At 35.6% G+C, this 25278-nt stretch overlaps 1 protein-coding gene across 1 annotated transcript in view; it reads left to right on the top strand.

Moving 5' to 3' along the window:
- The window catches only part of UbcE2H (ubiquitin conjugating enzyme E2H), a 362978-nt gene that overhangs the window by 187605 nt on the left and 150095 nt on the right, over window positions 1-25278 (top strand). The window contains exon 4 of the mRNA XM_090412149.1: window positions 6452-6491. Within this exon, the coding sequence (XP_090268275.1) occupies window positions 6452-6491 (40 nt within the window). The remainder of the gene's footprint in view (window positions 1-6451; window positions 6492-25278) is intronic.

The raw sequence follows: 25278 nt of genomic DNA, 5'->3' as shown, positions 1-25278 counted from the left end.
TAGAAGATGGAAACCATGATGATAATTTGTCAAAGGGAATAGATGTAGGTACTAGATTATATTTATAAATAATTCTAGAGATTGGTTCTGAGATACCAAAAATGTATATGATAGACTTTTTGTATGATTTTCTTGTTATTTGAACTAGGATTATCATGCAGAACTATAATGTGAAGACAAGATAATAAAGCTTTTATAATTCCAATCTTCTGAGAAAGATGCGAAATATACCATTCATTGAAGATAGGTTTCAATAAATGGGAGTAACTGGTTCACCTGACAATATATGGTAGAGTAGGATGTCAAGGAAGGATAATTTGTTTTCTTTTTCTACTTCCATAGTGAAATTAATTCATAGATTAGAAATATATTAATATCTTTAGTTATGTATCATTTCTTGTCATATTATCATATGAATTTCTGAATTAATATCTTTAATTATGTTTTAAAAATGTTTACTCTTCTAATACTTAGCGATATGACATCACGCGGCTCGTTCTATGTATGAATGATCAATTGTTCGTATTTCACTTTGTTTTTTAAAAACTATTCCTATGTAGCCACTGAAGATGGTCTGTAATATTCAGACCGAAATATTTGGCAAATTAAATATTATTCTTGTGCTAACGTGTATATATTTCTAATCATTATGTCACAAGTATCGTTAAAAAATCAAATTTAATTCATAGATGCAGATTGTTTGCTAGAAAAGCAAGTAATATATCTTAATTGTGAGACCAAATCACAAAAACATCTATATAATGTAGTCAAAACTAAGGTTGAGGTGTATGGATGAGAAAAAGATGTGCTGTAAATGTTCCAATTAGAAGTTAGTGCAAATAGTACAACTGAACGTGGCGGTTCATTCAAGTTGTCTATAGATTCTGTTTTGACAAAGAAAATAATCGGAGTGAATTACTAAGTTGAATAATTTCACTTTATCTGGAGGAAAGGCATGTGAGGGCAGATTAAACATATCTTCTAGAGGTGTGTGTCAGTGAAAGCGATTCAATATTTTTTAAATGAATTAATAATGCAATGTTTCTTTAGCTATTCCATTGCACCATTTTATGTATAACTTCATGCAGCTCTCACTGTTTTAAATTAATCTGTTGTTTGAGTACTATTTTGTATCAACTGCCTATTGCCACTGATAATGATGACCTATAATTTTCAGGTTGAAATATACAACCTTTGAATAAATATTATTCACTCCTTTACTTGTGTTATTGTGTTCAATTTATGAAACCTTATGGCATAAGTATCTCTAAAATAACATTTAAAGATCCTGCTCATGAATTATGCCTACTATTAGCCAGCTTAACAAGCTAACACATTGCTAACCTTCTGGGATAAATAGTACATAAAAGTGGTTGCCTTCTTGGATCAGTTGTTAATTTCATGTGCATTCAAATATGTAAAATCTAAATTCTTAACTTTCTCTGAGAAAGTTAAGCCATTTATATTCCGTTATTAAAAATACAGTTGAATTCATCTCAAAAAATTAGATTTAAAACTTGATCCTGTTGTTATGATAGTCCTGTTGATATTATGTCACTCTGTGCTAATATTTCCATGAATATTTATCTTCTAACTTTCTAGCTGATTGTTACCTTTCAAGTTTTTATGAACTGGGATATTTTATATAGAATAATGAACTTTATAAACAAACAGAGCTGTCAAGGATGATGAGTTTTCTCTCTGATTTAGTCAACTCTTATTTAGTATGTCTAGAATAAAAAGGATTTTTTTTTAAAATCCTGAACTGTCACTGTAATACTGATGTTCTTGCTAATGGAAGCACAGAGCAACAGATGGCTTTCTCTCGATACATCAGTATATCATAAACATATTTTCTAGACATATACTTGAAATATCTGTACATCATCCTAAAATACAGAATAGTGAAATCATTAATGTCAGGAGCTCTCATATGTTCCTCACAAATGACTTTTACAAAAAAATTTGACTATCAAGGAAACCCCCTGTTTTCAGTGGCAACAATTCAGAAATCTCCTTTAAAATCATTAACCTTTTTTTTAAATTCTATAAGTTAAGGCACTTTCAAGCATATGTTTTGTTTTTCTTAGAAATGTAGAAAGTATTTTACTTAGTAAATTTTCTAAGAAAACTTTCTAAGAAAATACTTGAGTATTTTCTTAGAAAATTTTAACATTCTGCTACACATTTTCCTATCCAAACAAATCAGCCTATTGTTGCTATCTCTTAAAATTTCTCCATTGGTTTATCTCATTCACTGGAAGATGATATATTTTCACACCATCACAGAAGATGAGTATTATCAAAACTCTTGTACACATAGCTTGTGCTGTTTACTCTTCAATCCAAAGAGTAAACATATTATATTATGTGTATAGGATATTATGTGATGGAACTACATGAAAAGTTTACATCATTACTTCCTATTTTGTTCGGTTTTTTTCCAAATTTATTTTATCTGTCTAGACTCTAGTATTTTTAGATATTATATTTGTCATCTAAGACACTCCTTACTGTATTGGTCTTCCTCTTGGTCTTTTCCCTTCCACCCTAGGGAAGAAAAAAAAATGGCTGATCTTTCCTCTGATTCTATTTAAGTGAGTATACCACCTGAGATTAGTGCTGCTAACATTGTCAAGTTTTGTTCTAAATCCTCATTTTTAATATGTTTCTGTTACTGAAACTACCTACCAGAAAATTATTGACACTTACATCCTTCAGCCAGATCACACACTGTAGACTCTGTGATGTAAAAAGAATCTCTCTACCCTACCTTAAAGAATATCAAAAGAAATAGCATGGATTCTTTGCAAATAAAATCTATGTATACTACTTTTAAACCAACTCAGAATTGATTTTTTCTATCTTTAAAGAAAAATTACAGCATTGTCTTCCTTACTGGTGTGTCCAAGTGCTCTGTTCATGTTGACTGCTCAGACAGACAGACAGGCTGTTCTGCTAAGATTAGAATCCAAGAACATCAAGACTGCATTAAATTTTTTGAATCAGAGTTTAGCCTTGCTTACTATGTTATTGACACACTATGTGTCTAGTTCTTTGTTGCAGCAGGTTTAAATATGGTCATCTGTTCCTTGATACTTGCAAAACTTTACATGCCTAGAACATACTTGCCATAAACTGTTCATAATTCTTTTGTAATATTGAATAAGTTATTTAAGTTTGAATTAAAGCTTTTTTTTTTTGTTCATTTGGACTTTAATAGTGTATTCTCCTAATAAATGATGAAACACGAGCTAGTATGCACTACTACATGACTCATATTTTGTGGGTCACATAGTATGTGTGCAATTCATATCTTGTAATTCATGTTTTAAATGTAATTGACAGATCTTCATTTCTCCTTGACAATGTCCATGTAAAATTGAATAATATATTTTGGGGAAGTTTCATAAGTTGTTTTTCTCTACATGTAACTGTCATAAATATGTCTAGTACACATGTTTAAGATATTTAATTACCAGAAGTATCTTACATTGTTTAATGACTGACCCATTTGGATTTGATGTGAGAAATTCCATTTGCATTCTTTACTATTTTCCATTCTGGCACTTCTTGTCTGATCTACATCACCTCATATTTGCATCCTGCTATCATAGTATTATCCTAATTTTACATGTTCATTCTCAGTGAACCACATTTTCTCCAGTTTTTAACTTGTAACTCTTTTGCTTTCCAGCTCTACTTCAGGCACGTAAAAAAAAAAAAAGGCTAAGTATTGACTATTATTCATCTTGTTTTTGATGGCAATGACACATAATGCCATAATAAGACAAAATAAGCCATGAAATTTATTGTTTAGCAGTGTTCACAACTAACAATTTTAAAATCATGAAACATTGAAATGATTATTTCTAGAAAGGCTTATTTATATAAACCTTTTCTTAACCAAAACATTGTTTGTTACAAATGTTTTAATATCCTAAAAGTCTCCATGAACTGTCTTGGTTATCTGATAATAAGTTACCATTTATTATTATTATCATCAACACCTGACCTCCATGGAGTCAGAGACTCATCGTGCGAGGTACTCACTAGTGCATATAATGCTCATCCAAACGCGTCTTAAACTGATTCAATGTGTCCACAACACACTCAGGCAATGCATTCCACTCACCAACTATCCTCCATGCAAAGAACCTGCTTCTCACTCCTTTGCTCATACCCTCCTTATACAGTTTCCAGCAATGGCCTCTTGTTCTACTCCCCTCTCCAATTCTATGAAATATTTCTTCCATGTCTACCTGATAACAACCCCTGATGAGTTTATATGCCTCAATCATATTCCACCCCTCTTCCTCCTATTCACAAGGCTCTGCAACTTACATTCTCTCAGTCTGTCTTCGTACTCCACATTCCAAAGACCACTGACTACCTTTCTGAATCTTCTTTGTACCTTTCAAACATATCCTCATCACCATGAAAACTTGGCAACCAAATCTGTGCACAATAATCCATATGAGGCCTGATCAAGGCTTTATACAATGGAATCATAATCCCTCTATTTCTGCATGTCAGGGTTCTCCGCATCATTGCCATTATTCGATGTGATGTCTTCACAACTTGTGCAATATGGCCTCTGAATTTCAGGTACTTGTCCACCATCACTTCTAGATTTCTCATCTCCTCTACTTCTGTTAAAATTTCCTCACCAAGTGTATACTTTGCATCCCATCGTTGCTTACCAAATCTCAAAACCTTACACTTGGCAACATTGAACTGACAGTTCCACTTACCAGCCCATTCATGCAATCCATTCAAGTCCTCTTCTAAGGCATTAACATCAGCCTGACTGTATATTGCTCTCCCCAGTTTTGCATCATCCGCAAACAGCTGGATATCACTAGTTAAACCCGACCCAATATCATTAACATACAAATTGAACAACAATGGCTCCAAAACTGATCCCTGCGGCACACCACTGGTGACCTTTCTCTTTTGTACAACTTTCTGATACCTATCTGCAAGCCAGTCACTGATCCAACACAGGTCTGTTATCCAATCCCATCTCTTTCAATTTACTTAAGAGCTTGTTATGCGGCAGTCTATCAAAAGCCTTTGCAAAATCCAAGTACACCACTGTATATGCATCTCCTCTGTCCAAACTATTTGTCACCTTGTTATAGTACATAAGTAAGTTAGTGAAACATGATCTCCCCTAAACAGCAGTATTCTCTGTGGTTATCAACATGGGTTGATAACCACAGAGAATACTGCTGTTTTCAACCCATTTCTGTATCCAATTACCAGTCTCTCCTGGACCTTCACAACTCCAGATATACAGACTGATCTATAATTTGAAGCTACAGCCTTATCACTGCCTTTATGCAGTGGAACAATTTTACTCTCCTTCCACTCCCTTGGAACCTGTGCTGTTGCAAAACTCTTGTTAAAAAGGCATGCTAATGCTACTGTCAGTTCCGTGGAACATTCTCTTAAGATGTGTGGTGATATTTCATCAAATCCTATCGCCTTATTAACATCGAGGTTATTTATTTTCTCAAATACCTCCTGCTCACTCACAATTAAGCTATCCTCTCCTATGTCCTCTATACTTAAGTTCCTCATGATTCCACCCTGATCAGGATGAAACACACTTATAAATTGATCACTGAATACCTCAACAATGTCTTCTGTAGCAGTTACCATTCTACCACTTTTATCCCTTAACCTTCTACTTGCCACATATCTAAAAAAAAAAACTCTCTAGGTTTTTTTCTTGGCCTGATTTGCCAATTTCTGTTCATACTCTACTTTTGTTTTCCTTACTAACTGAGTCACTCTCCTGGCTTGTTATTCTTCATGTGACTGATTACCATTATTCATCTTGTACTTCCTCCAAAGGACCTTCTTTTTCCAGATTTCATGCTTAAGCTCCACATTCATCCATTTTATACCAACCTTATTCAGCCTTTTGGCCTTTGGAATACATTTGTTCATTGATACTGTTATGTATTTCTTTGTAAGTTCGTGCCGCATTTATTTCCTTACTGCTCAACTAATCGTTCCATGTTATAGCTGGAAGTTGTCTTCTAAGCTTGTCATAATCACCAGCCTTATAATTCCGTATATATCCTTTCCTCGCAAAAGCCTGCATATGACTAGTCACAACACAGGTAATTACTTAATGATCACTTTCACCAACTGGAGAAAAATGTGAAACCGTCTAACAATTACATCCTCTGATGAAATGATGAGATCTAGAACTCTTGTTCCTCGCGTGGCTTTCTTTGCATGCAGCCTGAGATAGTTATCTCTCAACAACTTGAGAAATTCACTTTCCTTATTCCCAAATGCTATCTCTTCATTCCAGTCTATACTGCCATAATTAAAATCATCCATTTATTTGTACATGTGTGGTATTCATTTTAAAATTAAGAATTTAAATTACTATAAAACAGATGTTTTATTGACACGATTTTCTGATTTCTAGGATTTATGAATAAGATCTACCATCCTAATATTGATGAAGTGTAAGTAGTTTATTGACCATTCTAACAGCTTTGTTTATAAATTTGTTTATGAAAATATTTGTCTTTCACAAAGACTAAATTTTCATGGAAAGTTGTGTGGTAATAATTGTATAGATATTGTTTAAACATTAAGTTCTATGGGCATGTTCTGTGCATTTATAGTCATGTAATATCCCTCAAATGTACTGAGTAGATTATTTGGTAAGTATGAAAAATTGATAAAATATTCATCAGTGTTATATAATGATACTTTGATCCTGAAAGAACCAAACTAGGCAGACAGAGACATGCTCGTCTGTGCACACACTAGGGTTACTGGTCCTTATTTGTCTTATGCTAGATAGTAGCTCCTAGAAGCATAATTGATGAAGTGTAAGTAGTTTATTGACCATTCTAACAGCTTCTAGCCGGTCTGGTTGGCCAAGTGGTTAGCATATCTGCTCTCCAGCCAAAAGGCTGCAGGTTCAAATCCCACCGTGGGCATGAATGTTTGCAATTGTCTGTGAAAATACTAGTGGTGGACGGTAGATGGAGTTGGTGTAGTCGGTTCATTGTAGTTGGTGGAGACAGAGTGTTGTAGAGCAGATGCCCTCCCTCGATGAGTCTTTGGACTCCCTGGAGGTGTCACGTAATAATAATGAAAACAACCTACATAAGCAAAATAGCAGAAAGACGCTCAGTCTTGAGTTGATGTCATTTTGCTATTCCAAAACAGATTAATTACTAGTTTTGCTATAATAGTTTTCTTCAGTATGGGGGGGGGGGGGGGCAGTAAGCTTTGCTCCACAAAGATTACTGTCTTAAATACTGTTGGAGTACTCCACACTCTTAACTGGTTAAGAGTGCTCCACTTTGAGCTTTACTTCATTGCAAGTGGTTCTGTGTTTTCTTGTGTGCATCATCGTTTCATCCATTATCCTGGTTTAACCATTTATAAATTTATTCATTCCTGTTTTTATTACATTACTTCATTATATTGTATTTCCATTATTGTTTTATTTCCTCTGTTCCTTTTATTTAATTTATTATTCTTGGGCCATGTCCTAATCTAAAAAGCATTTGAGAACTATGCACAAGTGACTGAAAATAGTACAGGAGGTAGAGAAGAATCATGGAGATAAACATGTCGACATTGCCAAATGTCTTGGGTTGGTCCCAAGTACACTAAACTCCATATTTGCAAAGAAGGATGAAATCCAAGAGCAGATAGAAAAATGCGGTAACATAAGTAAGAAGAGGAAAATAGGTAAGGAGTTGAGGAGTGTACTATTCATGTGGTACCAGCATGCATGGGCATCGAATATTCCAGTTGATGGAACCATTTTTTGTGAAAAGGCAAAGATAATTGCAGCACAGCTGAACATAGAAAATTTCGCTGCATCTTATGTCTGGATAACGAGGTTTAAGGACTGGTATGGTCTAGCATATAAGAAGTTAGCCAGAGAAAGTGCTGCAGTGGACAGTGAAAGCATGGAAGCATGGCTGGAAAGAATGCCATCTTTGTTATAGGGATACAAACCATATGATATTTACAATGCAGATGAGATGTGGGCATTCTACAACACATGCTTCCTGATAGATTCCTTGGTTCTCAAATGAGAGCCTTGTCATGGTGGTAAAAACCTAAAGACAGACTTACTGTTTTACTTTTGTAAACAGTGATGGAAATGAATAAACGAGTGCTGGTTGTTATCGGAATATCTTCAAAACTGCCATGTTTCAAGAATATAAAAAAAAATTACTTGCCAAATGTGAACAAAGTTTGGATGACCACAGACATTTTTTCTTCATTTCTGCATTCGTTAGATGAAGATATGGGTGCATAAAATGGGAAAATTCTCCTCTTTGTGGACAGTTTTGCCACACATCCAAAAGACGCATTGTTTCTAAGAAATGTAAAAGTTATTTGGTGTCTGGCATATTATACAAGTGTGCTCCAGCCCTTTGATTCAGGGATAATAAAGTGTTATAAGCAACTTTATAGGAAATGCTCATGAAAATAGCTGTTTGCATAATGGATGCAGACAAAGATATGACTACACTGTGGCAGCTTGGCAACAAATACCCCAGCAGACAATTGAAAATTATTTTTGGAAAGCTGGTTATATGCAGAGACAGTCTTTAGGCAATAGTGGCATATTGACCAATGATGACAACAATTTCAGCCATGACTGAGAAAAGTTTAGTGGCATGAACAAAGATAAATTCAAGGACTAACCACCACCATGTGGCAACCAGCAATGTGAAAACAGTATAGGAGCTGTGCAAGAAGCTTGTGGCATCCAGTAGTGTTAAGGGGGTGGGAAAGAAGACGAAGAGGAGAAGATGATGGTGAACTTAAATTTGTGCCAAACTTTGCTGAGATACATGAAGTTCTGATGAAAGTGAAGCTTTCTCTTGTGCTGGGTGCACAAAAGAAAGCTTTACTTTCGATCGTGAAAGTGTTCTAAGCTTTGAAATATCATACCTTGAATTGAGGTTGTGAAGTTTTTGCACAAAACAAATAGCAAACAAAGATTTTTTCAGCAAGAAGCAATGTTTTAAATTAACTGTAATGGATCATATACTGTTAAAGATACCAAGTAATTTTAAACCTGGTTTTACTCCATTTCCCAAGTAAGCAAACCAGGTAAAGCAAAAAAGAAATGGAGTAAAACCAGGTTTAAAATTACTTGGTATCTTTAACATATTTATACCCAAGGTAAAAATACTTCCTAGATCATATACTGTATTTCAGTGAATAGTAATTATTAAATTTTCTTATCTATAATTTTTAATGATTACCCATTACTATTGTTTTTCCAATGTGTGTATTATTATTACCATATTTTTCGATAGATAACGCGCACCCCCAACATTTTCATCACTCCTTTTGCTGTATAGATAACATGCATGAGCAACTAGCGGTAGAGTTCAAAACTGCTACTGATGGTGATTTTCAAAAGAAAGACTGTTTCAAAAGGTTGTGATTCCAAAGATATTATTGTTACTGTTAATGATAAAGGTTGGATAAATTCAGAGGTTATGAAATTTTGGAATTGAAAAGAATTGAAAAATGGTCCATGTTTCAACCCAAAATCTTTGTTAGTGTTGGATTCGTGTAGGGCACACACGGCAGCAGAAGCTAAAACAATTGTAAGTATTCCAAATTGGCCGTCATTCCAGGTGGTTTAACAAAAAAACTCCAACTCCTTGATCTTGCAGTAAATAAACCACTCAAAGACAATTTTTGAGCTAAGTGGGAAGACTGGATGATTAATGGCATCCCATGAATATAACAAAACAGGGCAGATGAAAAGAACGTCATATAAAGATATAATTACGTGGATTGTAGAAAGTTCGGCTGCTGTAAGTGAAAACTGTGTTAGAAATGCTTTCATTAAAGCACAAGGGAATGCAGTGGTGTCCGGTGACAATGATTATGAAGTTGAAGAAATACTAAACGAAATTTTTAACACAATTGATTCTTTCAATATTGAGTTTGAAGAATTTTTTGGATTTGAATAGTGTAATGTTCAATAAATATTAAGTAATACTTCAAACTTAGTTTTGTTATTACATTTGATTTACTTCTCATACCTTTCAAATGTATACCACGCATGTTCATTTTTAATGAATTTAGACTTTTTTGTATAGATAATGCGCACTTTATCTATCAAAAAATATGGTATTATGATTCAGGGTTCCATAGAGTCGAGACTCATCATGAGAGGTCAGTCCTAGAAAACAAAGTTTGTCATACCACTCCTTGAACTCACTGACCGTTCGTGTTCTCACCACTCTATCAGGCAATGCATTCCATGGTTCAAAAACCCTCCACGCAAAGAAACCACTCCTCACCTTCTTGCTCACAGCTTCCTTTTGTAACTTCCAGGGATGGCCCCTTGTCATCGCTCTTTCCCACTGTTCCACCAAATGAAAGAACTCTCCAGTGTCAACCTGTAACTGTCTCTCAACAGTTTAAGTCTCGATCATATTACTTCTTCTTCTTCTATCAACCAAACTCTGCAGTCCACATTCCCTCAGCTGATTCTCATAACCAACATTGTATAGTCCTGAAACCATCTTTGTTATCTGCCTTTGGTACCCTTTCCACAATTAATTTATCTCCTTCAAATCCTGGGGACCAAATTTGATAACAATAGTCCAAGTGTGGTCTGATCAGGGCTTTATACAATGGAATTACAACTCTTTTATCTCTGCAGGTCAGTGTCCTTCTCAGTATTGCAGCAATCCTCTTGGTTACCTGCACCACCTTTGCAACATGTTCCTTGAATTTCAGGTTTTTATCGATCATCACCCCCTCAGATCTCGTCTCCCATAATTGCTCCAGTACAGCTCCTCCAATCGAGTATGCAGCCTACCATCGATGTATCCCAAACTTCAAGACTTTGCATTTTGCTGCATTAAACTGATTTTCCCATTTATTTGCCCTCTGTCTAGTTTATTCAAATCCTCTTGCAGGGCTGCCACATCTACACTATTACTAATAACCCTTCCAAGCTTTAAATCATCTGCAAACAACTGAATATCCCCTTCTCAGTTATAATCAGCTTTTCTGATGCTGTGACCAAATCCAAAACTCTTGAACCTTGTGTTCCTTCTGTTACATGTTGCCTTAGACATTTGTCCCTCAAAAATACTAGAAATTCCATTCCCTTATTACTACATGCATTTTCCTCTTCCCAATTTATATTGCCGTAGTTAAAATCTCCTATAACGATCATTCTTCTTGCACTTGCCAAGCTCAACTGCCTAAATTTCTCCTGCTCCTCACCCTCTGTGGCTTGTAGCAACATCCCACTAAATATCCTGTCTTGCCCACCTCTACTTCACACTATATGTTTTGAAAACCATTAGTATCACTGCCCTCCAAAGCCTCCACTCTGAGAGGACATGTCATCACTTATTATAAGCAATACTCCACCACAGCATTTTCCCTTCCTATCCTGCTGAAAAATGCTGTACTCTGCCACTTCTATTCCTGTTATTATATCATCTTCCGTCAACCATGTCTCAGAGATACCAATAATCTTCTGACAGACTAATGATATCAGCACTACCAATTAATCTCCTGTCTTCCAGATATTCCTGGCATTAGTTTAAAGCATAAAAATGTCACTATTTCTATTATTTCTATTCTATTTCTGTGTCTTTATCCCCTCCTGACTCCACTGGACTCAGCAGTACTCTATGTATTTCCCCTTCTCCCAAGCACCTATTCCAATAAGGCCACCCTGCTACTATCCACACTAGTACTTCTAGTTTCACTGCATTGACACACCAACTTGTTCAGAGAACAGCAATCACTCCATACTTACATCCTTCCTCATTCAAATGCAAATTGTCTCTTGCATACAGTTCCTTTCTATCCTCAACTGCCCTGCAAGCATCCACATGTTCCAATCCTCTCTTCTGACACATTCTGGCTATCACTTTCATGCTGTTCATTATTAATGCTCTTCTACTCAGCTCATCATTATCATACCTGGGTAACACACACTATTTTCCTTCTCTGAGTTTTCTTCTGTACAACTTCAAGTATGAATCTCAGATCTCTTGCCACCCTATTTACACTGCCTCTCAATTTATTCATGCCTACCATCACAATCGTCTCATCCTTCCTTTCACCCTGTGTAATTACTATAGCTACATTTTCTATCATTTCTCTAGGCAAACACTCCTCTGCCATCCTATCTTGCACACCATGGATCATCGAGTCTCCCTTCATCACACCTCTCACCACTCTGTTCCTAGATCTTTCTCTCCTCTAACACTTCCTCTCTGTGTTCTTCCCCTACTTACATCTCTCTATACCATATAACTCTTTCTCATTTCCTATCTTCTACTGTTTCTCTTCTCTCCTCTTCTATCATTCCCATAACTCTCTCTCATTCCATCTCTTCTACTGTTTTTGTTCTCTCCTCTTCTATCATTCTCATAACTCTCTCACTCCTACTCTGATTCGTCTTGCATTCATATCTTCCATTCGCTTAATACCATCTTTCACTTCTCAACTCATTCCTGAGACATTCCACCCCTCTTTCAGTTTGTCTATCTCTTCTCTCTCTCTCTCTCTCTCTGCAAGCTACCCACTTGCTCGCCATTCATCCTCCCAATTAAGACCATCTCCAAAAACTTCAGAATTATTCAAATTTTCCACACTCCCTAATCTTGCTTTTTCATTTATATTTTACTTAGGTCGAGATTCTCGCACCTCTGATGCAATGCTGCCAAGGTTGGTTATGGTAATCTCTAACTCACAAAGTTCTTCCCATTTCCTACATTTTCCTCATATATGCACTCCCCCATCTCTCACCTGCTACATACCCAACTGCTGGGAAGCATACATACCACAAGCACTGCATACCACAAAATCGTGTAGTATGCTATGCAAAATGTAATCCTTAAATCGGGAAGGACTTAGTGACATGCAGTTCATAATTTATGTATATCGTTTTTGTTCTCCATCCACCTGAAAAACAATGAATCGAGGTATCACTGTATTGGAAAGGGTCCAGAGAAGATTAAGGTCAAAACTAGTCTTTGGGATGTAGGATGTGAAGAAAGATTGAGGGAATGCAGTTTGCAAAGCTTTGTAAGTAGGCGGAAGAGAATAGATATGATTGAGACATTTAAGTTGATAAAGGTTATTACCAGGTTAAGGTGGAAGAAATTTTTTGTAGAAAGGGAGAAGGGGATAGAACAAGAGAACATACCTGGAAGTTGTATGATCAGGAGCATAAGGTGCAGATTCTTTGCATGGAGAGTGGTTGTGAGTGGAATGACTTGCCTGATGCGGTGAATGCAGATACATCAAATGCGTTTAAAGCATGGTTTGATGGACTGTGTACCTCACATGATGTCTTTTGACTCCATGGAGGGCTGATTTTAATAAATACATCCTACATAATGTTGGTGACATACAGCATCCCCATTTTTTGAGTGTCTTAGTCTTAAATACCTCAGAAAGCTCCCCCCCCCCCTTTCGAATCTTTATGGCGGATCTCGATCCATGTTACATCCATTGCACAATCATCTTCTCTTCATTGCACATTTTCTCTAGATCACAAAAATCAAATGTTCTTTATCTTTAGCATCCATTTTCTGGGTTATTTATTGTAAAGAAAATATACAGTCAACTCTGTGTTACCTGAATCTCAATTAACAGAGTAACTCATAAAACCAAATGATAAATGACAAATTATAAATTTTGGAACCACCTTGTTCTGTGGTTCACCAGAGTTATAATGTTCCTGATATTGGATATTGATTAATTTGTTTTGTTATGTAATCTGTTTAAGAGCAAACTGATAATACTGATAATAGCAGTTTTTCACTTCTTTTAACATAATTTAATTTCCATCCCTATATTGGAAGTGTTCTATTTAAACCATACTGCAGTAAGTTTAAATACATGAAGACAAACTAATTAAAATATTGTTTTCCATTTGGTTTTGATGCTTTGATTTAAAAAAAAAAAATTTCTGATTTTCCACTGTTGACCATTTTATGTATAAAACATGCTATCCTAAAAAACTTGGAAAAACCAGCCAGTGATGCAATAGTTTACATCTGATGAAAATGCGTTTGTCCTTTGGCACAAGCTTTAAGACATCTCAAGTGTGTGTGTGTGTGTGTGTGTGTGTGTGTGTGTTGTATGAAAAATTTACATCATTGTTTACAAAAATTTACATGTCCTAGTGACATTTTTTTTCAGTTTTCTATCCTTAGGTCTTTGCAAAAAAAACTTGTTTTACTAACTTTTCTTTCCCATTCTGTTTACATGACCATACCACCTGAATTTAGCTCTGTTCTCACATTCCTAAATGCTAACATCATGTACCTTCCTAATGTCCATGTTTTGAATGTGATTATGCCATTGATGCTTTGTGTTCACTCTCTTAATCTAACTTTGAATTCTCATTTGTGTTTTCAGTCATTTTATGAAGAGATTTATTTATAATCCAGCTCTCAGATCCATAAGATAAAATTGATCTGATCTTGTATACAGGTTTTGCATTTTGGATAATTTTTCTCATTCATATATAAATATATTTGGTTGACTTCTTGCCAATTCTGTTGGCTGTTTTCATATTTCCAGATTGGCCACTAGGTGGCAAAGAGAGCTGTGTTTGTTGAGATTGCTGTGAAAAGACAAGTTTAAAGTTGCATGTGGCATTAGCAATAATTAATTTTTTTAAATATTGTTGTGATAATTGTGATTGGTAGGCAGTGTTTGGTGCAGTTATAATTCTGTATTTATTTATTTTTTGTTTCTTGAGTGCAGTTTTGAGTGTGAGTGAAATGGGGAGATGTAAGTGGCATGGATTTTTCAAAAATGGTGAGATGTCGTATGCTTGGGTGGAGATTGAAGATATTTATGTTAGCAATGCTGATTAGTAAGAGAACATGCATAGATGGCAGCAAGTTATTGGAGGTCAGCGATAAGAGAGCTGGTAGCAAATTAGTGGTGGTGAGCAGTAAGACAGTAGATATGCAACGTAGTAGTAGGTAACAGAGACCACACATGGATTGAGGGTCTTGGATTTGATTATTTCATCAGAAGATATTGTTATAAATGAAGTGTCACATCTTCCTCCAGTTGGTGAAAGTGATCACTTGGGTGGTGGCCAGCCATATCAAGACTTCTGTGAGTAAGAGTTATGTGGAACTATAAAGCAGCTGATTATGGCAAATTTAGGAGGCAGCTTGCAGCGATATCATGAAATGAGAAATTGCATGAAAAGAAATCAATGCTGCTTAGTATTGATTCAGGAATTATCTTTCAGAGGCAATGACTTATTCTATTCCAAAAGTCAGGAAATTAAATAAGGTAGGTGTAAAATGGGATGACTGAAGAGGTGAAGCATGCAATATGGAAGTAAAAGGCATTGTGGAGGTGGCATGAGATGAGTGGGATAATCAGTTACATGAAAAGTACAAAGAGCAAGGAAGGAAGGTGACTCAGTAAAGGTAGCAAAATTGTAGTATGAGCAGCAGTTAGTGAATGACGCTAAAAGAAATCCTAGGGAGTTTTTTAATATGTGGCCAGTAGAAGTAAGCATGATTATGGGAGAATGAAAAACACTGAAGATGATATAGTAGAGGGGTAAATGAGTAGTTCATTAAAGTATTATTACTTGTGATTGTAACATAATGCAGAACTACTCAAGAGTTGGGGGGGGAATGGGGAGGAACCACTACTGGTGGGTGAGCAAAGATGTATGTGAGGAATTTAGTAAACTTGATGTCAACAAGGCTATGGGACTTGATGGTATATCATTGTGTTTTTTAACAGAATGTTCCAGGGAGTTAACAACAGCTTTCACATGCATTTTTAACGAGTTTTAGATTAGCCCAGGTCCCAAACTAATGGAAAGGTGGCAAAATTGTTCTGCTTCATAAAAGAGATGATAAGACTAAGGCTTCGAATTATAGGCCAGTCTGCTTGTCTGGAGTTGTGGTCAAGGTGATAGAGGAGCTAGTAAGGACGAGGATTCAGAACTGAACAGACAGCAGTAGAATTCTCTTTAATGGATAGCATGAGTTTGCTAAAGGAAGATCATGTTTTAGCAATCTGCTTACTTATTATAACAAGGTGATAAATCCATTGAATAAGGAGGATGTACATACATTAGTATATTTAGATTTTTCGAAGGCTTTCAATAGATTGCCACATGACAAACTAATAGTTGAGTTGGATTGGAGATTAGTTGTCTGATAGGTATGGGGGAGTGATATACAAGAAAAGGAAAGTCACTAGTGGTGTGCCCCAGGGGGTTCTGTTTAGTGGCCCATTGTTGTTTAATTTGTATGTAAATGATATTGGAAAGGGCTTAAATGGTTGATATACAGTTGTTTGAGATGATACAAAGTTGTGTTGAGAGTTATGAAAAGTAGAGCAGAGTAGCATTGCAGGAGGACCTAAATAGACTGTCTGAATGGGTGAGTGTCTGGGAATGTCAGTTTAATGTTGCAAAGTGTAAGGTTTTAAAATTAGGAAGCAAAGATGGGATGCATAGTATATGATTGGCAGAGATTTTTTGGAGGAGGCGAAGGAAATGAAGGACTTGGGGGTGTGGTGGATAGGGACCTGAAATTTTGTGGACATTTTGCTAAAATTGTGAAGACGACACAGTGGATTATGGGAATGATGCAGAGAACATTGACGTGTATCATAGAAGTAAGAATGTTTTGTAAGGATTCCATTTTATAAGATTTTGATCAGGCTGCATATTGATTACTGAGCACAGATTTGGTCATCAGGTTTTCAAAAGGATCATGAGATGTTGGAAAGATCCAGAGATGATTGACTAAGTTGATTTCTGGTATTCTCTGGAATGTGGAATATGCAGACAGATTGAGAGAATGAAAATTACAGAGCCTAGTGGATAGAAGGAAGATGAAAGACATGATTAAGACGTATAAGTTGGTAAAGAGTAATTACCAGATTAACTTGAATTAGATTTTTCATAGTATATCTGGAGACAGTGAGAACGAGAAGCTATCCCTGGAAGTTGCATAAGGTGGGGATGAGGAGTAGATTTTTTGCAAGGAGAGTGGTGGGTGATTGAAATGCATTGTGGTGACCCCTGCACCCATCATACTCTCAGGCATTTGAGAGTGCAGTGAGTGCATTTCAGTCAAGGTATGATGGAGCCATGCATGTTGATAGTGGGAGTTTAATGGAATATTATCAGCACTGAGAAAGGATTAAAACTAATTTTAATGCTTCCAATATTTCATCTCAGTCACAGCGACATCTTTCTATATATGGAGAAAGGTTACCTGTTTTTTTGAATCTGCACTCAAGAATCAACCTAATTTAAACAAATATGGTTGCATAAAATTTCCCAAAATTTGGGGAACGTTAATTATCAGAGATCCCTCTTTATATCCTAGGCTACCTACAAACACCCATAGAGGGCGACCACCTAGATAGGACTTTAGTTTCACTCACTTGTTTTAATTATCATTGTACTGTATGTGTGTGTGTTGTTACAAAAAGTTTTTTGTAATCCCTGAAGATGTCTCTGTGACCGAGACGAAATATTGGAAGCATTAAAATTAGTTTTAATCCTTTCTCAGTGCTGATAATATTCCATTAAGCCTCCAACATGAATTCTTCTTGAATACTTTTACACACGATTTAGCTCTCTTACATGTTTCTCTGTTTTCTTTTAAGGCATCTCTGCTAATTTACTTGCTAGGAACTTTTGGAATATAATTTAATTATTTTTATTTTATTTTTTAATTATTTTAAAAATAATTTAATTTATTTGTTCATTTAAAAAATACCATTATGAACAAACAACATAAGCTTTACCACCAGATTTTAGCTATTAAGGTATAATTGTATTTGAAGATGGCAAGTGAAATTATTATCATCATTCATCACTTAAGCCTCAACACACGGAGAGTGGGACCTTCTACAATGAGTCTCTTGTCTCCATGGAGGTCTGTTGTTGATGATAATAATTTCACTTGCCATTTTCAAATACAATTATACCTTAATAGCTAAAATCTGGTCTTAAAGCTTATGTTGTTTGTTCATAATGGTATTTTTTAAATGAACGAATAAATTAAATTATTTTTAAAATAATTAAAAAATAAAATAAAAATAATTAAATTATATTCCAAAAGTTCCTAGCAAGTAAGTTAGCAGAGATGCCTTAAAAGAATACAGAGAAACATGTAAGAGAGCTAAACCGTGTGTAAAAGTAGCTAAACAAAAGTCATGGGAAGACTGGTAAGAATATAGAAAATAAATATCAGGAAGGTGGAAAAAAAGTTTTGTAGACTATTGAAGAAGCTTTGAAATGGAGGAAAGATTACTCTAAAAGTAATCAAAGATGATAAAGGTGACATGAAACTGATAAGGATATCCTAGATGCCTGGAGTAATTACTTTAAAAGACTGTTAAACAAACCAAGCAGTAGCAGAAACCATACTAGAAAATTTTCAAGAGGAATGCAAAGAGGAGCATATCAATACTTGAGGTAGAAAAAGCTATCAAAAAAAAATGTTGAAATGCAGCTGGAGTAGATATATTATTATTATTTGTGACACCTCCAAGGAGTCCGAAGGCTCATCATGGGAGGACTCCTATTGTACAACTCTGTCTCCACCACTACACCAAACCTCTACTACTAATCATCTACTTCAATGCCATCTACTGTTCACCACCACCACAGCTAGTATTTTTTGTCTGTATGCAGGATGAAAAACCTGAATTTTTGGGAGAAAAACCCTGCTACCTCTGTATGAGATCTTCTAACTCACCTTCGATTGAAAAAGCCCATATAAAGATTCCTCCCGTCATGACAAGACTCGAACTCATGCCTTTTCCAGTTGAAGGGCACAACGTACCGTCGTTCTTCTAATGTTATTATTTGTCACCTCCAGGGAGTCCAAAGACTCGTCGAGGGAGGGCATCCACTCTACAACTCTGCTTCCACCAACTGACTGCAACTACTGACCAATGCCATCTACTGCCGACCATCACCACTAGCATTTCCACAGACAATCACAAACATCCATGCCCACGGCGGGATTCGAACCCGCAGCCTCTTGACTGGAGAGCAGACACGCTAACCACTCGGCCAAATATGTGACCAGAAATGCTGAAGTATGGAAGTATAAAAGTTTTGCAGTGGCTATACTGCATAATTCAGAGTGTCTAGTCAGAAGGTTGAATTCCCAATGATTGAAGTAGAGTTCTTATGGTATCCATCTATAAAAAAATAAATAAAAATAAAACTGAATGTGAGAATTAGAGGACTTTCTGTACTTAGTGTTCTAGGTAAGAATTATGCAAGTGTACTTGAAAAGAGATTGAGAAAGATTGTGGGAAGAGAAACTTGGAGAGGAACAAGCTGGTTTCAGGCCCAATAGAGGTTGTCAAGATCAGATTTTCACTTTAAGATAAATAGTTGAGAAATTGTGGAAATATGACAAGAATCTGTACTTTAATTTTGTAGATCTGGAAATGTCATATGACAAGGTACCCAGAAAAAAACTTTTCAAAACACTTCAGTTCTATGGGAATATTATATTGGAACATTATGCTGAGCAATACCTAGTCTATAATTAAGTTAACGGTCAGCAGTTAGAATAGAAGGAAATACATGAAGTTGATTTGATGTAAAATCAGGGATAAGATGAGGATGCACGTTATCTTTACTCTTATTCATCATCTATATTGATCACATTATGAAAGAAAGTGGCATCAAGTCTGATATTGGAATTGGAGATGTTAAACTTAACTTTCTGCTTTATGCACATGATGATGATGTACTCGTAAACACACAGAGTTCAAGTCTCCAGGATTCACTAACTAAATTGAATAACAGCTGTAACAAATTTGGCATGAAAATCAGCAACAAAAAGACCAAAACTATGAAAATAGGCAGGAGCGTAGAAAACTTCAGCTGCATTCTGAATGGAAATCCTATAGAACGAGTAAAATATTTCAACTATTTATAATTTAAAATTTATAATTTAAAATATTTCAACGAGTAATTTTATAACCTTGGTTTTAATCCTTTTTCCCAAGTAATCAAACAGACAAGTAAGTCAAGTTTGCGCCTGAAGGTGGTTCAAGACTTATGGTGGTGGTGCAACACCAAGGCAACTCGTGGTAAAGATGGATTAAGTTCTGACGTTCAGGTGCAAACTTGACTTACTTGTCTGTTTGCTTACTTGGGAAAATTGATTAAAACCAAGGTTATAAAATTACTTGGTATCTTTAGCATATACTATACCCAAGGTAAAAAACTTTTCACATCTTTCTCTCATCTGGTGATTCTTAATTAATAAGGTCAAAGCACCTTGTAGCAACTTGCATAGGTAAAATTGATAAGCTCTGTATTGCTTAAACCTTGGCATTTCAGGGTCTGCGTACTCACTGATTGAGACCTTAATAAAGGTTGAAACCAGTCTGAGAAGTAACCCCACCCATAATGTATAACATCATACATCTCTTAGAAGATGTGTTTTTACATTTATGGGAAATGCTAAGGAAAGTGATCAGAACTTAATCCATCTTTACCACGAGTTGCCTTGGTGTTGCACCACCACCATAAGTCTTGAACCACGTTCAGGTGCAACCTTGACTTACTTGTCTGTTTGCTTACTTGGGAAAAAGGATTAAAACCAAGGTTATAATATTACTTGGTATCTTTAGCATATATTATACCCAAAGTAAAAAAAAAACTTTTTACATATTTAGGCACAGTTTTTTTCTCTCATGGATCAATGCAGATCATATAAAAATCATAGTGCAAACAAAATATAAAGAGGTTCAGAAAATTATTCAAGACAAGATCAAAGAAGCAAAAGAAATCTGGGTGAATGAAAAATGTAAAGAAATAGAATTTCTACAGGAAAAGCATGACAGTTTTTATCTACACAAAAAGCTGAAAAAGACCTCAGGTATACACCCTCTCCAAAAACAAACCAAACTTTTGATAGAAAATAAAACACAAGCCAATTATAATTATTCAAATCATTTATTTCAATCAATATACTCTTCCTCAGCTTCGATACAGCGTTTGGCATGGTCAATTAATTTGTTAAATGAGTTTTTTATATCAATTTTTGGTATACTATTGAGGGTCATGGTTACTGCCACTTGAATATTTTCAATGGTGTCATATCGCTTTCCTTTCATTGGCAAATGAAGTCAGGGGAAGAGAAAGAAGTCATAGGGTGCTAAATCAGGTGAATACAGTGAATGATCCAACACACAAACTTGATTTTTGCTCAAAAACTGTCTCACAATGTTGAGATGGTGCGTTATCATGCAAAAGTGACCAGTTGCCGGCATCATGATATTCATGCCCTATGCAATGAATTCTCGCTATCAATCTCTTCAAAACTACGAGATAAAACTCACCATTGACTGTTTGTCTAGGCGAAATGAATTCTTTGTGGATAATGCCCTTGGAATCATAGAAATAAATCAGCATTGTCTTTACTTTTGACTTCTCCAAGTGACTTTTTTCAGATGCCCCTCTTCTGGTGGTCTCCACTCAGCACTCTGGCACTTTGTTTCTGACTCATACTCTAAACACCACGTTTCGTCACCAGTAACGATTGTTTCAAGAAAGTTTGAGTCTCCTTACGAGCGGTCTTAATGAGGTCCTTGCAGTGTTCAAGTCTACATTTTTTTGGTTATCGGTCAACTTGAGGGGAACAAATCTCGAATTCAATTTACGAAGGCCCAAACTCTCAGTCAAAATGTTGTGCACAGTTAATTTTGGAATCCCCAATTCATCTTCAATCAATCTCACGGATGATTTCGGGTTTTCTTTGATGAAATCAGACACTTTTTGGATGTTAACTTCGCTCATTCCAGTTTTTTGAAGGCCCGACTTTTTGTCATCCTCAAGCATCTCACAACCACTTTGAAATCACTTAAACCACTCATAAACCTGAGTATGGGATAAGCATTCATCACCGTATGCTTTTTGAAGCATTTGATCAACACGTTCATCAAAACACACTGTCACTCTTTGCATTATAACTCGACTTCTAATGAAACAAATGTCATAAACAGTTGACAACGCTAATTAATGAAGGTTGCTGCTTTCGATAACAAAAAGATAGAACAGGTGGCACCACTAGTTTCTTCTATTTTCAAAAAGTTTGGTTTCTTTTTGGACAGAGGGTGTATTTAAGAAAACAATCTATCCTTTGAAACAAGAAGGGAGATATAATATCCAAAAAGGATGATAAAATACAAGAATGGATGAAATATGTAGAAGAACTCTACTGATAATAGACAAAATCCAGAAAATATTTATGAACAGATGGAAGGGCCATGCATTCTAAGATTAGAGGTAGAATATGCACTAAACCCAACTAAAAATGGTAAAGCCTTACTCCCAGATCAGAAATAGCAAAGTTATTAGAAGGTGACAATATTAATGTATTAGTAAAGCTATTTAATAAGATCTACAATACAGGCATAATTCCTCAAGACTGGTTACAGTCCATCTTCATCATGCTACCTAAAAAAAAAATCAAATGCAAAATCTTGTAATTAGAATGATCAGTGTAATGAGTCATGTTTTCAGTGATACCCAATTCGGCTTTAGAAGTGGTTTGGTAACGACAGAGGCTGTTTTCTGTTCTGAAATCTTATTCCAAAAATGTAATGACCAAAACGAGGAAGTATTCATTTGCTTCATCAACTTTGAGAACGCATTTGATGAAGTCCAACATACTAAAATGATTCTTCTTCTGCAGCTTCTCCCACTTAAGTGGGTCACTGTTGGTGATGAGTCTCCTCCACACCTTCCTGTCTTGGGCTGTCACCACATCTAAGTTCTTCATCCTCAAGTCCTCTTCTACCAGCTCCCTCCATCTCTTCTTTGGCCACCCACGCTTCCGCCTTCCTTGCACATCCATCTGCATGACCCTTCTTCCCACATATTCGTCCTCCCTCCTCATCACATGATCAAACCGCCTCAACCTTGCCTCCTGTATTTTCGCTCCTAAGTTCGTAACTTTCACTGTTCCCCTGACATAGTCATTTCTCAGACGATCCTTTCTGGTCACACCGCACATCCACCTAAGCATTCTCATCTCTGCTACTTCCATCCTGCTGATGTTATTTTTCCTCAGGGCCACAGTTTCTATAGCATATGTCATAGCTGGTCTCACTACTGTCCTATAGATCTTGCCTTTCAGATTGATCGGATATAATATAATATTGTCAGGAAGGGCATCCGGTCGGAAAACTTCAATGTCAGCTCAAACTATGATATGAGTCAAAGAGAAAAACATACTAAAATGATTGAATTTTTAAAAAGAATTGGATTTAGATAGTAACAACATCAGGATCATCGAAAACTTATTGGAACCAAAAGGCATCTATTCATAGTAATGACATTATTAAACACTCCATTAACATCAAATGAGGAGTAAGGCAAGAATGTGTGCTGTTGCCTCTCCTTTTAAAATATACTCAAAGCCATATTTCAAAAAATTTTAAGAGGAAGTGATTAATGTAAAGGTGAAAGCACCAATAACATCCGATATGCTGATGACACATCTCTTCTGGCTGACAGTATTCAGGATCTTCAAAATCTTCTCAAAGTAGTGAACCAAGAGAGTGAAAAAATGGGATTAAGAATAAACCAAAAACTAAATTCATGGTCCAGACACCATTAAGAATTTGTGGAAACACAACACATATGTTAAAATAATTACTTTACTTAATATTAGGACAGTAACATTTGATGTTTCGACCTCTGTATTGAGGTCATCATCAGAAAAATACATGTGTATAAGAAACAAGTTACATACTACTGCACATTACAAAGGGAAAATGAATCTAAGCTGCTTATTAATCTTTCATCTAGCCTGACCTCTATTGGGGGGGGGGATAATATTAAAAAATAAAATAAAGTTTTTTTAAAAAAGTAAATATAAAAATAAATTAAAAACAGAAGTATAATAAACATTTCTAGTCCTCTCATATTGAGATTTCCTTTTTGGCTTGTTCCGGTTGCTCTAAGGGTTGCTGGTGGGTTCTTCACATTCTTAGAATGATTAGTCCATCAAACCTGAACAAAACTGACAGACATTAGTTCATCATTGTTGTTCAGGCTTGGACAAAAATGGGTTTTAAATTTTTTCTCAAATCAGGTTTTGGTGCAGTGTAGGGACTTGGTGTCTTTCCAGTCAATTCTATAGTATGTTTGGAGTGCATGGTGTGATAGGCCTGTTTTTCCACACACCGCACCAAAACCTGGTTTGAGAGAAAATTTAAAAAAGCCTGTGAAATGCTAAACACAATCCAAACCTGAACAAAAATCACGGACTAATCATTCCAAGAATGTGGAAGACCAATCTGCAACCCTTATAGCAACCGGAACAAGCCCAGAAGGAAATCTCAATATGAGAGGACTTTAGAAATGTTTAATGTAGTTCTGTTTTTAATTCATTTATATATTTACTTTTTTAAAAAAAACATTTTATTTTATTTTTTATTATTTATTTTTTTAACATTATTTTTTTTCCTTTTCCCACTAGAGGTCAGGCTAAATAAAAGATTAATAAGCAGCTGATTCATTTTACCTTTGTAAAGTGCAATAGAGTCCAATATAGAGGTTGAAACGTCAAATGTTACTTTCCTAATATTAAGTAAAGTAATTATTTTAACACGTGTGTTTTGTCTCCATAAATTCTTAATTTATGGAGACAGTATTTATGGGTCAGTATTCATGGTTATGTCTCCATAAGTTAAAGAGGCAGTGAAGGAAAAGAAGAAAGCATATCAAAGTTCCTGGCAAATAAGTCAGCTTGTGCTGTTAGAGAATACAGAGACAAATGTAAGAAAGCTAAACAGTGTGTAAAACTAGCTAAATAAAAGTCATGGGAGGACTTTGGCAAGAACATAGAAATTAAATATCAAGAAGGTGGCAAAATATTCTGGAGGCTGTTGATGAAGCTTAAGAATGGAGGAAAGCGTGCTGTAAAAGGAGTTAGAGATGATAAAGGTGAAATGAAAATGGGAGAAAAAGATATCCTTGAAGTATGGAGTAATTACTTTGAAAATTTGCTAAATGAAACAAGCAATGATGACTGTACAGTGATAAAAAAGCACTGACCAGGCATGCAGTCAGGAATACATATCCATACTTGAAGTAGAAAAAGCCATCAAAGGTTTGAGATGTGGAAAGGCAGCAGGAGTAGATGATATTCGACCAGAAATGCTGAAGTATGTTGGTATAAAAGTCTTACAGTGGCTGCACTGCATAGTTCAGAATGCCTG

This window comes from Typopeltis vanoorti, chromosome 1 (assembly GCF_054136105.1).
Source record: "Typopeltis vanoorti isolate ZY-2024b chromosome 1, IOZ_Tvanoo_1.0, whole genome shotgun sequence".
Classification (NCBI taxonomy): Eukaryota; Metazoa; Arthropoda; class Arachnida; order Uropygi; family Thelyphonidae; genus Typopeltis; species Typopeltis vanoorti.
The sequence above is the reverse complement of the archived record's forward strand: the minus strand, read 5'-3'. Positions and strand labels throughout refer to the sequence as shown.